Raw genomic sequence first — 17,386 nt, 5'->3', positions numbered from 1 at the left:
ATTAGAGTATTACTTCACGTCTGTGGTACAGTACATTAACAGTAAAGAACCATTCTGTGCCTGTTTTTTTGGCTCTGTGCATACAGTTATTGTCTACAGCAAACTGATACTATTTGGCAATACCATTATTTTTTCAGAGGCTGAAAACACACAAAACATAAAATTAATAAAACATGACTGATCATAACACACTACATATAAAGTAAACTGTAAACTTTATTTGTATTTTATTCTTTAAAAGGTTAGTAATACTATTGCGAAAAAACAAAACTGTGGACTCTTTCTAAACTCAAAGGGGAAAAAATATCTTACTTTCATTCTCTTGTTTTATAAATTACTAAAACGTCCAAAACAGCCCAGGTGTGCTGTCAGGTTAAATTACTCACTGTTTTTTCCTGTGAAATGTAAAAACCTTTTTTATTGGAACAGGTCAACCTAGGATAATGCAGCATGGAAAAAATGTTGAACAATAAATAAGCAGACAAGGCAATGAAGAGCTAGGATGTGATAATGGTTTGTTAGAGGAGTATTCCGCCTCAGCATACTCATTACTAGCAAGCCATATTTACCAAGATACTCCCTAACATTTAAGTGCTCATAGAGCAATAAGCCAGTTCTCTTCTTCCTGCTTCATCATTCTGTCATCCATAGAAGGTACATTTACATATCTGATGACTGAGAAGAGTTGCTAAGGAAATTCTTCAAGCTTGCATGATTTCTCGGAAGCCCACTCTCTCTCACCACCTTATGCACACAATGTCTTTGCAAAAGTCAACACCTGACACATAAGTCAATAAAATCACTACAGTACTATGGAAAACATTCAAGTTTGTGAACTGAAATAAATGTCCAAAAGAAATGCATATTTACAGACAACAGTGCACCAGATACTACATCCTCATAGAAGTTTTTCACATTTCTGCTGAAGCTTTTAGTTTCGGTTGATTGTAAGTCATAAAATGTCTAGTATCAACTAAGTAGCTGCGTCAGCATGTGTAGGCTGCAAAGGAACAGGTACTATAAAGGTTGTATTGCTGCTAACATGCTAAAAAAAGAGACAGTATGTTTCAGCTGTGTAGTCTTGTGAGAGAGAGATGGAAACCAGCATTTAATAAAGCATGGTAGAACAAAAGACAGGAGTTGAGAGGATGTGGAAACAGCAGAGAAAGAGTATCGACACTCAGGGAGAACTGGAAAAGAGGTCTGAAGTTGAAACCTTTTGGCATTTGGTTTTAAAATTTTGGAAATTAGTCTGTTGTTAAGAGAAGGGGGAAGGTGTGATCCTACTATCAGGATAATATTTGGTTTCAGAACTCCTATTGCAGAAAGACACCAAATTATCTAATATGGTTTACTGAAAGTATTTAACCCAGTTGTATAAATATGGAAATTCAGTTTGCTGCTTATACAACAGTATAAAAAGTCCAGAGGTGAGCATACCAAACACTGCACTTAAGCAAGGAAGTAATACTTTAATTATTGGCTATACTTAAGATATGCTGCTACAGGACAGACATAACTGCACAGCACTACTTGAGAACTGAAACAGGAGTATGGTAACCTCTGATTTTGACATCTCCTTCCTATTTATTACCAGAAAAATGTAGAGTACTTCTGTATGTGTAGTAGTTCTATCATATTTAGCAATTTTGAAACCCTATGCTTGTTTCTAAAATACTATTAAATACCAAAATAAACTGTGTGTTATTGAACCTGACAGCATAGGTTTTGAGTATATTCCTTGAATCTGGAAAACCAACTTGGTAAGTGACAGATTAGAACATTCCAAAAAAGTAATGTGTATAAATCCAGAACATGAAAAATAAAGGGAAAAAAGAAAAGACAAACTGTATGAAATGTGTGGTGGAAGGAGATGTTAGGACTTGCTATGCTACACTCACTGGGTGCTGACAGGTAATCACAGTAGTTGTCTGCTGCACATTATTATATGAAACAAAAGATTAACAGTCCCATGGAATCATAAAAAAATGTATGTATTTTACCGATTTATATGGATTTATATGGATGTCAAATATTAGATATAAATACAACTACATTGACAGGTACTATAATTGTTTTTTTCATTACCTCTGATTACCTAGGTTTATAATTATTTATATTAATAACTATAATGAAGAATAATCATTAATAAACAAAGAATATTTACTGACATAATAGCTGAATATAATAACAGGTAAAAACTTGGTTAAATACAACAATAGCTAATATATATATATAAAGATGGCTAGATCTCCTTGATCCTATGATCTAACAAACTCTTACCATATACTGTACATACAGTATATTTGTTCATTTTAAAGTACAGAATATTCTCATTGTGACACTGCATGTAGCATATAGAATATAAATCGGTGCTACATTATAATTCTCCATGCCAAGGGCTTTGTGTGGCTCTCAATAGGGCGGAGTGGTGGCTCTGTGGCTAAGGATATGCACCTGTGACTGGAAGGTTGCTGGTTCAAATCCTGTGGTCAGCAGAGGAATCCTACTCCGTTGGGCCCCTGAGCAAGGCCCTTAACACTAACTGTTCCAGGGGTGCCATACAATGGCAGACCCTGCGCTCTGACCCCAAGCTTCTCCGTGTCTGTGTCTCCATGGAGAAAAGCTGGGGTATGTGAAAAGATGAATTCCTAATGCAAGAAATTGTATAGGGCTAATAAAGAAACATTATACATTATACCTTGATAGCTTTCTGTATGTTAATACAGGAATCCCGGATTGTCTGCAGCAGCTTGTTGAACCGACCCATCTCCTGAACAAGCACTGTGTTCATACTTTGAGCGTAGGTGGTGGGAAACTTGCGCATGGCTGCTTCCAGGTCGAAGTTGGAGGGCAGTTTACTCAGGATGTCTGCCGCTACCTCAAACACCATGTCATCAGAAGACTTAGTGTCACCCCCAGAGGAGCGGGACTGCAATGCAGAAAGATGCACTTACAACACTGGTAAAGGAACATACAGTAATGGCATTCAACCCATTTACAGTGCATATTTAATCACAATAAATATACAAAAATAAAACCATGTTTTTAATATTCATTTGGTTGATTGAAATTCATGAGATACTTGAATGCTGTAGAGAATCATAAAGGGGTGCTGTGTAATTTAATTGTACTTTGCTCAATCTGTGCTCAGTTTTTTATTTAGCACCATCTCTTGTAAATTACAATAATTATCTTGCGTGACTAATAGAGCACAGTTGAGTTTTAACAGTGACTATTTGTTACACAAGGTTATTCTCTATGATTTAGGGAGGGAATAAATTATGGCAAGCATGTACTGGCAATGTTATTTACCGTTTTTAGGCCCATATCAAACGTTCAAATCTACAGCTATTTATTTCAGATTTTGCAAGCCTTATATAGCTTTCCTAGTTATTGCTTTAAGATGATAATGTTCCCTCATCTGAAACTAGACACCAAACAGCCTTTGGGACATTAAATTCAGAAAAGCTTTGAAGTTAATGAGGATTTGTGTTTAAGCAAAAGCATAAAGGTCTGTGCAACAAAGACTCTGTTAGCTGTTCAAATAATTTTTCTTAATATGAGATGACTCAGTGATTTTATTTTTACTTTTTATATGGCGGTTGAATGGACGTTTATATACAATATGACATAATCATCCTTAGTCATGTTGACGATGACAATGATGATGATATTAATAATGGACTTTTATTTATGTGCCCTTTTAAACAAACTCAAAGCATTGTAAATAAAATTAATAAAATAAAAATATACAAATAAATTGCTTTTGCAACCCCAGTCTCTAATAATTATGGAGACAAATTATACAATATGTATATAAAAATTAAACTCCAATTATACTCATTATTGGTGCATGATACAAGCCTGCTCAATCTGGGAACTGGTCTTGAGTCTCAGTGCCTGCCATGAGTGATGTGCTGAAATTATTGTGAGCCAGCAGATCAGGTGGAGTGTCATGACTATTAATTTGGTGAAGAGGGACATTTAGAAAGCCAGATTATGCCACCCCACAGTCTTTAATGACCACAACTTTGGTTTAATGTCTCATTTAGAGGACAGCTTCCTACAGCACGGTATCCATAATTTTAGAAATTCTGGTCCAGCAGAAAGAGTGAAGCCTACGGGTCCACCAGTGCCACATACAGCAGCACAGTGGTTTTCCTTAGGGGTCTCCCCTTCTAGTACTGACCAAGCCCAGCTTTGTTTAGCTTCTGAGATCTGATGAAATCGGGCTAGAAGTTGGAAAAACTGCTGTAGGTGGGCTGGTTAGTTGGGCATGGAAGATGGGAAACCCAGAACCTTTATGTTATCGGCACACTTTTTCAAATAAAGCCAGCCGCTTACCATCGTAGATATTATATTTATACAGTGTTTACAATAACATGCTCATATTGACCCCAAGACACTGGAAATGAAGAAAAAAGTACATAGATAAAATATATAGAGAAGGAAACTAAAGCAGGCTACTTCTAACATACAAGTACAATATGTTAAGCTGCACAGCACTTGTGAGTTTCAGTTGTGATGTAGTTTTCTTAAATTATTTGCAAATGCAAAATTAAAAGCTGACTTATTGGAATGAACACATAAGAACTGTGTAGTTAGTACTTCAGGGCAGCAGTCCTTTTAAACTGAAACAGCAGTTAGTGTGTGCAGCTCCAACCCATCCCAGAGACCTATTCTACTCAACTCTTCAAGGCACATTCCAGGACCAGTCTCAAGCCAAGTTCAAAACCATTTCTTTTAAATCCAAACATACCACCACACTATAACATAACTGCATTACATGTGTTCTAAGGACAACATTGATCATTCATGTTTTGAAGTCATTTTTTTATTTTTAAGCAAAGCGTTTTTGTTTTAAATCTGCATTATGGACAATTACAGTATGGTAGTTGACCAGAGGAGATATACATTATATATTACCTGTACTTCACACATTCAAATTTAATGCCAATGTCCACATGATGAGAGTGCATGTATATCAGCTTGGTTTCGGATTTCATCAGATCCATGACATGGTGATGTTTGCAGTATGTAGGTTGTTTTGGAAACTAGTTTGGACTCAAAAATGATTTTGACTTGAGACTATCTCTAACAAATACTAACAAGACTAATAATATCGCAGCACCACTATAGACAGTATAAGAACATTACAGAACATGAAAAAGCATGACTAAATAAAAGATGAGTAGTATTCCCAAAGTCCTTGAGCTTTAATTTCCAGAAAAGACCAAGGTTTTCATTTACTGTAGGTTATGAATCCATGACAGAAAAAATCGTGTTTTTTTTTCATTTCCTTGGAGTCTTGTTTTGTCATATAAACACTACACCAAAAACACAAAATGGCTCTGACTGTGCTCCCTGTTGACACTATACTGAGACTTAATGTTATCTTGCTAGCCTGAATGAAAAACTAGAAGTATTTTCTCTGGTATATATAGCTATTGAGTTTGGGTATATGAATATATGAATGACAAAAGATTATATCTAAAAAAATTACATATCTGGAAATAGCCTCGTACTTTTTTGCATGGTTATATTTAAAACGTTAGCATTGGGCTGTCTCTTCAAAACTCAGATTTTAAATAACAATAATGTTTTCAATAATTATTTTGCACCTTAGTTGAGGTTTCAAAAGCATGAATGATTAAACCAGCTTACAGTATGTTGAAAAAATCTATCCTAATTAAAGAGATTATGCTAACTGCCACTGACTACAGAGGTACATCAACATTATATCCCCATTATATGAGGAATATAATACTTACAGCACTGTAATGTGTATCTGGTATTATTCAAGGTCTATCCTGCTACTTCATGTAATGTTTTCTGAACTTTTACCAACCTCCAGGACTGTAAGTGAAGTACTCACTCAGTTTCTCACTGAGAAAAGTACAACAGACTGTCTGACACTAACACTTCGGTTGTACTTACAGTTAAATCTCCCTGCAAAACACACAAGAGAAAAGGAGCAAAAATGTGAAAATAAGAAAAAACAGAACAGCAGAGTTATGTGAACATTATTTACTTACGGAGGTGTCACTCTGTCAGAAGGGAAGCAATGAAAAATAAAATTATGTGATATGCGAAATCAGTTCTTGTCATTATCAATGAATTCGATTAAGAAACAGATGAATAGGCTGCATTAATAAACCTCAACAAAAATTCTCCATCGTAGCTCACTATTGGATCTGCACATTTTAACTAGTTCATCAAATGTCTAAGACATTTCAAGGTGAATATGGAAAAGCTGCAGTAATGAAAACCTTCATAACATCAATACAGTATGTGCCTCATTGTCTTTGTCCATAAAAAACAGAGAGCATTTTTTATTTTAAAAGATGAGAAACTACCTGCTTTTACTTCAGATTAACAACGTTTAAATGATGTATTTGAAAAATAAATACATAAAAAAATTATAATTTTCTTAACATCAAAATCTAAGAATCTACATGTTTTTAGTTCAAATTAATTTTTTTTTCAATTGTTTTTGGGAAAAAATACATACTAGAGAAAAAAAAAACTCCAGTGCTGGAAAATAGTTTAATATTAACTAATGGATCAGAATTTTTAAAAACCTTAGCTGCAGATTTGAATAACATATATAGCAGACTATAGCAAATGCTGAAGACTTCAATTAAAAAATGACATTGTAATACTCTGCATTGCTTAAGAATATAGCAGTGCGCACATGTTCATCAAGTTAAATGAGATGGGGCCTAAAGGCTAACAGATGAAACCAAAGATCAGCATCTGTTCTTTCTTTCCCTTCTGTGATTCCTTTAATCAATTTTTAGAGACTTCTTGACATCTGAATATGTACTTTCTCTATTCTGCATATGAGAAAACTGTTATCGTTTCCTTCTGCAAAATCCCTTAAATTTTCTAATGGAAATTGCTAACAATATTACTAATAATATTTTCCATGTTGATATTTAATTTGGTACTATATTTTCTTTGAAGACATTTTTTTGTGACTGTAAAACCTGTGAATGCGGAAAGTACCAGATACAAAATTAGTATTTCCCAACTTTGCATCAGAAATCGAGTTTCTTTCAATATTTGAGAAAAACTCAGCTCACTACAAACAACTTAAAACATTAAGGAAACATTGAAGGGTTCCAGCATACATAGTATGTAATAGTATAAAATAAAGTATAAAATAGTAATAGTATAAAATAGTATAGTATTTTTTTATAGTAATAGTATAAAAAAAGTATACATAGAGAGACAAGATATGAATAAAGAGATCTCCAAATATGCTCAATATAGAACTATGCATAACTTAAGGCAATATTCTGCAGTGTCTCCCTTTGTCTAGTTGAAGATAGAAACACACTTACACATTTTGTGTTTAGGTTAATGTACCTGGCCTGGGAAGTTCCAGACTGGGAAGTAAGTATACTAGCATGTTGTTACAGGACTGGTCTAGTTGGAACATTTGGGTTCATTTCTAGTAGGTTACCGTATACATCTTACAACCAAGCTTGCAGCCACACACAGTGCAAAGGATGGTATATCAAATTATGAATCCAACTGGAATGTTGCCACTGCTGCTATATATCGGTACAGTACAGACAAAAGAGGTGTTTTTAAAATAAAATGTAGATATTGATTCACTTATAGCAAACCACAGTGTATGTGCATTAGATTTCTATTTAAGCTCTTCCTTTGACGAAAGCACAACGTTGTGTATACCAGTGGACAATCAGAGCCCCTAGCTGCACGCACCTGTGTGAGTAGGATACTGTCAAAGAGCAGCTGCGTCTCAGCCTGGTCCTTGGTGATGTCAGCATTGGAGTTCATGCCAAAGATCTCAGGTGAAGGGTTCAGAGGGAGAGTCTTGGTATATTCAATGTAGCTGTTATACTACAACAAACACAGTGGAAAACAATGAACTAATATTGACATTATTTGTAAGATTTGTAAACATCAGAAAACTCATAAAAGTATTTTCAAATTCTAAAATAAAGACATTTATTAAAAATGTATAATAAAGAAGCAGATAAAATCCCACTTTAATTAATAATATATGCTGTTAAGTACTACAAAATAAAAACATATATATTGTATATAAACGTATTGTTCCCATGCACGTTTGCGAGCTAAAGTACCAGATTAATGAAAACTCATAGCCTGCAACCCTGTTGATCTTTTAGGAAATCATGTAAAGATTATGTAAAGTAAAATCCATTATTTTTGTCCAAGTTAAAGATGCATACTGTACCTCTCCCTCAGGGGGTGAATAGTAGAGACCGCTGGAATCAAACTTGTAGTCAGGGTTGTCTATGATCTCAGGGGTGTAGAATACAGATAGGATGCTGCGCAGAGTACGGCGGTCCCAGTCATCTGTCACACGTCCCCCGTAGTTACACTCTCCTGTCATGTAGCGGATAGCATCAAAAGGTACCTCCTGTAAAGAGAAACAGCTGTATATGTACAAAACTTACTCCTGAACTGGCAGACCGCTTAAAATCAAACCTTCCGTTCACAGTGTGGGCAACTTTTATAACTGCACCCCCACTGCCAAAACCCGCTACTATAGAAAAAACCTTGGGCTGCTTAACACTACTGTCAGAGCCCCCAGAATACCTTGTAGAACATTAATGACACATCTTTAATGACAATACCTCAGCAAACAACTGTAGGGATCCCATTTTTCAAGAAAAAAATTTAAATTACAGTTCCAATTACAGTTCCAAGAAAATTATTTTATATCATTATGTCTTCACCTGATACTGGTTGAGAAACATGTGTAGTTGTTGAACAGAGATGCGGAGGTCTGTCTCATTAAACTCATAGGGAATGTTCCAACCCAGGGGACCAAACTTGCGCCTCTCTTGTACCAGTGCATGGAAGAAGCACAGCCCATACAGAAGCTTCTTAAACTCTGCCTGCAGACAAACATGTGACAAGTGCTAGTGTTAATCATTAAAAGACTACTATTTCATAAATGTCTTAGAAACCTAACAATTATGATTAAAAAAGGCATTGCTCTTATTGGGTTACTTACAGAAAAGCAACCTAATCAACCTCCATTGCAACCCACTTTAATGAATAAATCAATTTATTTATTACAATTCTTTTTTCCTAAAGATGTTTCTATTTCTGTCACTTTCTAGTATCTTTATACTGTACATGGATTTCAGTAATATGGAGTTACAGTAGCTCCGAAATACCAAAATAGTTTAACTTTTATTCAACAAGAGTTACTAATAATTGCAAAGGTACAGTATTTCCATTTCTATATACTACAGAGTCAACATCACATGAACAACACATGAGAAACATTTGTTCATCAAAGATGTAGTTTTCAGTGTTCAGATCATATGCACACCCAGTGCATGTGACAGGTACTGTAAAGCAGACTGAAGCTGTGCTAACCGGCTTGTTGCAGCTGTCGAAGAAATCAGGGTCAGAAATGGGGTCCATGAGGAAGGAGCGGGCAATGTTGGACCGCAGCCCCTTGGGTGCCTCATTGGTCATCTTCACCCCATTCTGAAGCACAGACACAGGGAATGTGGGTGACGGATAGCTGGTCAGCCACAGCCGGAAGTCAGGGTGAGTGGTGTCTGGATTCAGCTCCTGGAAAAGCAAAGAGGCAGTAAGAGGAAGAGTTCATATTTAAAAGAAATCGAGAGCATATGTTTTTAAAGACAAACACAGAAGAGACTTTATACATTGCTGTCAATAATTAGATGAAGTTATAAATAACAAAAAAATAAACCTTTAAAGTATGTATGCTGTGTAAAGATTTTCTGAGGTCTGGACGGCAGGTTCCTGGAAATCACAGAATAAGATATTCCTTTACCAATAGCTTACCTCACACACTTTCTCCAGAATGGGCATCCAAGAGGTAGCTAGGTGGCAGTTCTGCAGCACTACCCATGTGCCCTCCTTCACGCCTTTTGTAATCATGTTCATGGCAATAGGACCCTGGCCCTGACCTAGTGACAATGAGCTCAGCTTGGCACCACCAAAACCCTGAGAGCAGACAGGAAGACTCTGTTACACAGCAATAGCAAAATAGTGCAGCCCTCAACTGAGATCATATTCAGTATCATCAGTGTTGGGTACATTTTGTGCTGATTTATATCTTCTAATAGAAAGGGATAAGAGGGTAAAAGTTCCTTTAGACCTCAATGTTATTTAATCAAATAACCATCTCCCAGCTGAGTGAAAACAAAAAACGTTTAGCTTTTTAGATTGGATTTTTTTGGACCTGACCAAAGCCCATGTTAAAAAAATCAGACACTAGCTTTAAATTCAAAGAAAGGAAATTTATTAATTATGTTTCTGGAAACTGGAAAACGTCCTTTAAAATCTATGAAGAAACATATGCTGTCCAAAGGCTGCCTCCTTTTAGCATCACTTCAGAGCTTGGCATTGCCAGTGGTGAATTATTAATTGTATGAAAAGATTTATGTCAACTTCTAAGTGTCTTAGGTTTTTCAACATCAGTGATTAAATGATGTATTGTTTTGGTTACTTGAACTCACTCCAATTGTGTTAGTCTTGTGTTAGTTTTGTTTAAGAAATCTTTGACTACTGCCTAATTAAAATTAAAGAAAATACATGACTTTGCTTGGTAATCCCTTTCTTGTAGTAATGTTATAATATTTAGTATTTAAAATGGTATGAGAACGAGCTATTATTTGGTTAATGATTAACCCCCCCCCATTTTAAAATAATATTATTTTTATTAATAAAGTAATTATTATATTGTGTAATACATATTACATGAATCTACAAGTCCTTTAAACCCAGACCAACCTGATCATCTGCGAATTTAAGCAGAGCAGCCATGGGATCGGAGCCGGGTGACAGGATAAAGATGAGAGGGGCACAGCAGTGACTGTCCACAAATGCCTTGCCAAGGTTGAAAGGGGGCACCTCAATGAACTGATGACCAAGGCTGTTGGAAACAAACTCCTGCACCATGGGAATGATCTGGAAGAGACAGGCGAGAATGAGACAATAAAAGTCATATTTGAACAGTGGACAGTGACCTACTGGTCCAAGAATGTTACAGATCTAGGAAAGGAAGTTTGTTGATGATTTCACCTTGAGTTGTTATTCAAGTATGGTAAACTACTTTCTGGTATCTGTATCTGTTTGCTACAATGCATTTCTAGGACATGACATTATGTGGCAGCTGTTTTGTTAAAAACATCTCCAGGTGAGCTGTAGACTAAAAGAAGTGATCCTCTATATTACAAGAGGTGAATAGCATCAATAAGGGCAATGACTAGAGACAGCTCTGACAGATGCATTTTAGAGACCAATGTTGATTCAAAAACATATTTTTTTTTTATTTTGTCTCGGTTAAAAAGACTGCAGTGTAAAAATCCTTTATACTGGAGATTATATGATTATTTTTGGAAAGTGTTTCCAAGAATACTTTGTGTTCCACAAAGAATACTTATTGGAAATACAATGGTATATAAGACTCTATAAAGAATTGTGGACTTCAGAACAAAAACAAAAATCAAAAGTGAGAAACATCAATTACACTGGGTGGACAATGTCATTTCACCGACCATAAAATAAGATGAAGCCTCATAAGTATTGGAATGAGTGAATTAAGGTAAAGAGTTAAAATCTATACTATTTTAAAATGTGTTTAGAAATGCTGTACGCTGTCCCTGTGTTTCAGGAACTCTAGGCTCCTGGTGGGCATTAGACTGTGTCAGACTGACTGGGTCGTGAGTCTTGGTGCCCTATTCCCGACGCTGCGGGACTGAAGCCGGTGATCTACCTTGTCTGGCCGCAGGCAGCGGATGATGAGCATTCTTTGGAACTGGCCCAGCTTGTCCTGCCACTCCTGGGGAAAAGCAGTGTGGTGTGGCTCCTGTAGAGAAAGCACATGCTGGGTTAGAAAAGCAGCACAGCAACATATCCGGAGAGACTCAAGTACCTACACAAAGTCTTTGAGCTCGCATAGGATTCTTTATTCCTGAAGCTTTTTCATAAAACAATACTAGTTTCTCTCTAAGAACTTAATATGAGTGGCACATTATTTAAATGGTAAAAAAAATTGTAAAGGTGTATGAATCTAGTGCAAAATAATTGAAGTGTAACATTGAAATATTATAATAATTGTAGATGCATTGTAATGATTTATATCTTACTTTCTAAGCTTTATTACTTTTTATAGAGTAGATTAGCATGTTTCATACAGTATGTATGCATTCATGCCTTTACAATAGTAAATAACAAAGTCAGCCTACTGACGAAAGGATAAGTATAAGCCGATTATAAATAAAACATCCATCTCGTCTAAATTACAGATGGACATGGATTTGTACATACACATTAACAAAGTGAAACCATTACTTAATCAGATGTTCATATAGTTGAATTGTTTAATTTCTGTTTAATGAAGAGATTCAAATACATTCACATTCATTTAAAGAGATAAACCTTGAAGGGATTGCTCCACTCTATCACTTAATCTAGCTATTTGCAGATAATAAGGGTACTTTATCATCAAATTTGTTTTTAGGATCTTGGGATTTATCGACCTGTTGCAAGATTAAGCAACATAATTAAGCGATAAAGAAAGCAATCTATTCCTGTCTGTGCTACTAACATGGCTAATGCTGAATGATAAACCTTGGCTCAGGTGTGTCTAGGAAGTTTTCATGGCTGCAGCTGCTGATGGAACTGGGTAGACCCCAAAAGATAAAAAAGCAATTATCTCCTACCTGGACACTACCTGCCTTAATTTTATTGAATGCTCTGATTGCATAAAAAATATGAATGCTACTGCATTTGTTAAATTCCAGTTTATCTCATACCAACTTCAATCTGCAAAACAGATGATGGGTTCATGCAGGGTTCATAAGCAAATGTGAAGCTAACTATTTATTATTTAAATGAGTGAGGCAAATGTATGGCAATATACGTGTAATGTTGAATGGTTGTCTACATCAGGGTAAATTCCTTACACACTCTTCCACAAGACAAGTAAGATATCTATATACAGTATTGTGTCCATTTCTGACACTCATGGCTACTTGCCTGAATGACTCGTGTTTTAATTATTTGTTATTATTAGACCTTTCTATCCCTTCTATTTTAGACTTTTTGCTTGATCATCCTACTAAAGCAATACCCCGCTAAAGAAAGAATGTAGCAACCATTTAGGTATTCAGGGTTGTATTGCCTTCTGTCTTTGCTTATTGATTTTCTGTCCCCCTACAGTCCTCGTCAGCAGGGAGCTTACCATGCTGTCGTACACCTCCTTCCAGCCATCCTTCAGCCGAGCGAAGTCTCGCCGCAAATTCTTGAAGCGCTCCAGGTCATCCAGACGACAGATCTCATCCCATGACTTCTGGGGCAGCCAGGTGCAGGGGTTAGAATGAGGGTTATCCAGGCCTACCCCCCCTGTTAACAGGAACCTCCACTCCATATCGTCCACCTTACAGGCAAGAAAGAATTTCAAGAAAATTGTACATCATACATCCGAAGTCATTTTCTTTTTAATTACTACTTCTATAAAAGAATACAGTATATAAACAAAAATGAATGATGTCATTAAGAATGAGAACTCATTGTTTGCAAATATAATTACTATAGTGATGTGAATGTAGATCTATGTATAAGCTGTCAATGACAATTTCATGTTATTTGACAAACTAGTTAGTAACTTCCATTTCAAAGGAACACAACTGACATAGTATGGTGTTTGTGTTGATTTGTGTGTGGGGTGGAGACTTGACATTTACCTCAACACATTTCACTACTGCCTTATATGAAGATAATTAATTGGTCCTGTGATAAACCTGTGCATACTGTATATATAAAACATCAACTTAGCTTTGACTTAAATTGTACTGAACTGATTTCAATTCAGTTTTATGGTTCACTTCAATTGCTAGTTATAGTATGTTGGATCCATAAGAATTGAAAATTATAGTCTAACAGTTAACTGATTACTGATTCATGCATTATTCAAAAGATTTCAAAAACTGGAATGGGTGATAAGTAATGTAAAGGATTAGTGATTACTCAGCAATTGGATTTGACTAAACCTAATGCCAAATCAGCCTTTGTGTTCCACATAATGCTGCCCCTTTATTAAATGAAAGCTCTTGCACAGATAAATTCCTATTACTACCATGATGAATGCTTCAGAAATAGTAAAAGCCTCAGATGATGATTAGAGGATAGAGTAGCAACTGGGACATATTTTAAGCTATGACTCTTTAGCCTCAAGATTACTGAATGAAATCTGAAGCATTTCTTCATACAGTACATTCCTTTTTGAATACTATTAAATGTTTTATTTTTCATGGGACTGGAATAAAGAATAAATGATAACCAAGCCTCACACACCATCTTCTCATGCTTGAGCAAGTTGACGTTAAGGCAGAAAGAGAAGAGTAGCTTGTCCTTCTCAAAAAGTGAGCGACACACGTTGACATACAGAGAGTAGGTGAAGTGCTCTCTCAAGATCTGTAGTCTGGAAACACAAAAGGAGGATGAAAAACATCACAATAAGAACAACAGAAACTGCCATTAGTTCCAATATTCATTTACTGGGTTTTTTATGCCTCTCATAATACATAAGAATATATTAGAATGATATATTCTGAATTAGAATTAGAATCTTTGAATATATTAAACATATGTAATATTAATTAACTGTTAATTAATTATTAATTAACTTAATATTGAATATGGGTAGATTTAAATTTCCTGGCAGTACTACATTAAAAGTAAATGATTAACCGTGATATTCTTAATTGACAAATATAGTCATAATTTGCTTTAAAAAATCCCTGTTTACAATAAAAGAAAAAGGAGGAAAGTTCTTTATTCTTTTGTAATACTGCATCTCCTCCCGCAAAGTTTTTCATGCAACCCATATGCCCTTGAAGTGATGAATGAATAGTATAAGAGAAGACATATCTGTTTCATCACTTCAATATTTCTGTATATGAGGATATTCTTCAACAAAGCAAATGTATCCTACTATTTAAAACAGAAGCAATAAAAGATAATAGCAGCTGATGAATTTTCATTTAGAACAGCTGTCAGACAGAACACATTTGTTATGTAAAATAACTGGTCTGGTGATATAATTTTGCTTCAATTGTTTTTTTTTCTTTTCCTATTTTACATACATTTAAAATACAATACTTTCTTTCATTTTTATTCATTATTCTGAGATATTTATTCAATGTGCTTTGTAAAGGCTGACTGGTTCTGACACAGTAAATTCATCTTTTGAGTAATTTCCGGTGTCCTGTTACTACTGTGAACTAATCAATAGATGAAACTGTGGAAAGACATAAAAATACTGCCTTGCATCACAAAATATTTTCTTTGTTCCCATGCCCTTCTAATCATTTTCCTGGCAGATAATGTTTTTGCAATGACACTCAAATCTGAAATAATATGCCTCCCCATAACAATTAATTATAAGGCTATAACAAGCACAATAATTTCAAAATGCCTCTGCAAAAAAAGAATAGAAATGCGTTTAGAATATTTCAGTATCCTCACTGTCTGTTCTCTTGCTCCAATCTTTACCAAATCTATTACCAAGGAAACAATTACTTGTTGAGACAGAAAATATTAAGCAGGGAGAGCTTTTTGAAAGTTTTTTTTTAAAGTAGAGTTGATAATTTGTACTGTGAAGAAAACTTTAAATGTAAAGTTTAAATATCTATTTCTGTTATGTAATGGGAATACTTGTCACTGAACACAAAGAACAGCAGATTTCCTATCAAGTTAAGGAGCCAGTGTTTGGAAACATTGAAAATGATTTTCAGAAAGGAAGCCATGGATAATTATCAAGGGATGTTGTTTTTAAGTTGTTAAATTAAATAGTGTGATCTTAATTAGAATATTGGTAACCACATTATAAAAAAGATATTGCTACTCTGTAATCAGAGAAGAGTAACTATATACATCCCAAGGCTTAGGGGAATGTCATATACTGTACTAATAAGCTGAAGGAACATAATCTTTTAGTCCCGTGCAGAGAAAAATATGTGATCATCTCTTCCAATTGTATAAAATCCTCATTCACAAAGTCAACCAAGTGTACTTGGAATAACTGAAATAAAACCTGCTGGATTTCACTGTGATGATCATTGTGAGGTTTGGGTGAACATCCCTAGCAAAGGGTGAGGTTGGTTATGCAAAGATCAAATTAGAACTAAGCAAAAGTATGGCAACAAAGTGTAAAAAAACTGTGACACACTAACCACAGGACACAAATGGAGACTACATGGAAGAGCAATCGAAAACAGGAGGCATGTATTAATGCAAAGGGTTATGGTAGTATGTAACAAGCTAACAAGCCATGTTGTGGAAACCGTTAAACTGGTTTCTTTCAAGAAAAGGCTGGAGGAAAACCTTTGATATTCATTTGTAAAAAGGTTGGATTGGTCAGGTTTGCAAACAGGGCCAAATGGTCTCCCCTAGTTTTCTTATGATTAAAAGTGCATAGAGACTACATTACCATTTTTTTTTTTTACTCAGCAGTAGCTAACAATTCAGAAATCCATAGTGCTGTTCTCGGTAATGCATGTGTCAGTTCTGTGTCAGTAATTCTGTGTCAATGTTCTCTATACCAAAACCTTCCAGCAGATTACAAGTGCAGCATACAAGATTATTTTATAATTTCTTGTCAATCAGCAAGATTAAATCACAACACATACTGGACAGCAAACTTGCGCACATGCACAGCAAATTAGCACCTTTATGTCATTTTGGATTGATTTATTTTTATTTTTGCATATAAGGTCCCCTTTGGCAGAGATGATAAATAATTCACAGTCACTTAAGTCTTTAAAAAAGGTCAGTTTTTGTAATTTCAACAGTTCAATAGTACCCTTCACTGAAATTATAATAAATTAAAAAGATGTTACTTTTACCTATTGATTCAACATACATTAATGAAAACACACCAAGCTCAAGCAATCTAGAAAACAAATACAACAGAGATATTAGAACTCTGAAATGCAGTAGGTTGTACCTCTGGTCTAGCATGTCACTCTTATCCGAGTTCTCAATGGACATTATGAAAAGGTTGATGAACCAGGTTAGAGAGTACTGGTACATTGGTTCGATGTTAGCCAGATCTGCGATAGAGAAAAAGAGGATGGAGGAATGGACAGCAATTGGCCGGTAGCCCATCCGTGTTTCATCAATCTTCTTCTCGGTGGTCTCTGCCACAGCTTGCTTCTCTGAGATTTCGTTGGCCAGGACCTTGGAGGAGGACAAGATCTTTATGGCTGTCTCGTCCTCCAAAATGTTTCCCTCAGAGGAGGACAGTACTTCTAGGATCTTGTCCTCGATCTCTTTTAGCTGCCTAAAGAAAGGAGAAGAAGAAGCTGGTCTGTTCATGTCAGAGGAAGTTCTG

At 35.5% G+C, this 17,386-nt stretch overlaps 1 protein-coding gene across 3 annotated transcripts in view; it reads right to left on the bottom strand.

The window, feature by feature from the left end:
- dnah7 (dynein, axonemal, heavy chain 7) overlaps positions 1 to 17,386 on the bottom strand; it is a 78,291-nt gene that overhangs the window by 6,716 nt on the left and 54,189 nt on the right. Inside the window, exons 50-61 of one of the 3 annotated variants that reach the window (XM_069196751.1) lie at positions 17,000 to 17,335; positions 14,347 to 14,473; positions 13,235 to 13,429; positions 11,765 to 11,857; positions 10,780 to 10,956; positions 9,829 to 9,990; positions 9,391 to 9,591; positions 8,739 to 8,900; positions 8,234 to 8,419; positions 7,738 to 7,875; positions 6,039 to 6,050; positions 2,702 to 2,932 (exon numbers count right to left, since the gene is read on the bottom strand). In XM_069196751.1, coding sequence (XP_069052852.1) covers positions 2,702 to 2,932; positions 6,039 to 6,050; positions 7,738 to 7,875; positions 8,234 to 8,419; positions 8,739 to 8,900; positions 9,391 to 9,591; positions 9,829 to 9,990; positions 10,780 to 10,956; positions 11,765 to 11,857; positions 13,235 to 13,429; positions 14,347 to 14,473; positions 17,000 to 17,335 — 2,020 coding nt within the window. Of the gene's footprint in view, positions 1 to 2,701; positions 2,933 to 5,940; positions 5,953 to 6,038; positions 6,051 to 7,737; positions 7,876 to 8,233; positions 8,420 to 8,738; positions 8,901 to 9,390; positions 9,592 to 9,828; positions 9,991 to 10,779; positions 10,957 to 11,764; positions 11,858 to 13,234; positions 13,430 to 14,346; positions 14,474 to 16,999; positions 17,336 to 17,386 lie in introns of all 3 variants that reach the window. The other 2 variants (XM_069196750.1, XM_069196752.1) reach the window with 2 other exon arrangements.

Source organism: Lepisosteus oculatus, chromosome 12 (genome assembly GCF_040954835.1).
Source record: "Lepisosteus oculatus isolate fLepOcu1 chromosome 12, fLepOcu1.hap2, whole genome shotgun sequence".
In the NCBI taxonomy this organism is placed as follows: Eukaryota; Metazoa; Chordata; class Actinopteri; order Semionotiformes; family Lepisosteidae; genus Lepisosteus; species Lepisosteus oculatus.
The sequence above is the reverse complement of the archived record's forward strand: the minus strand, read 5'-3'. Positions and strand labels throughout refer to the sequence as shown.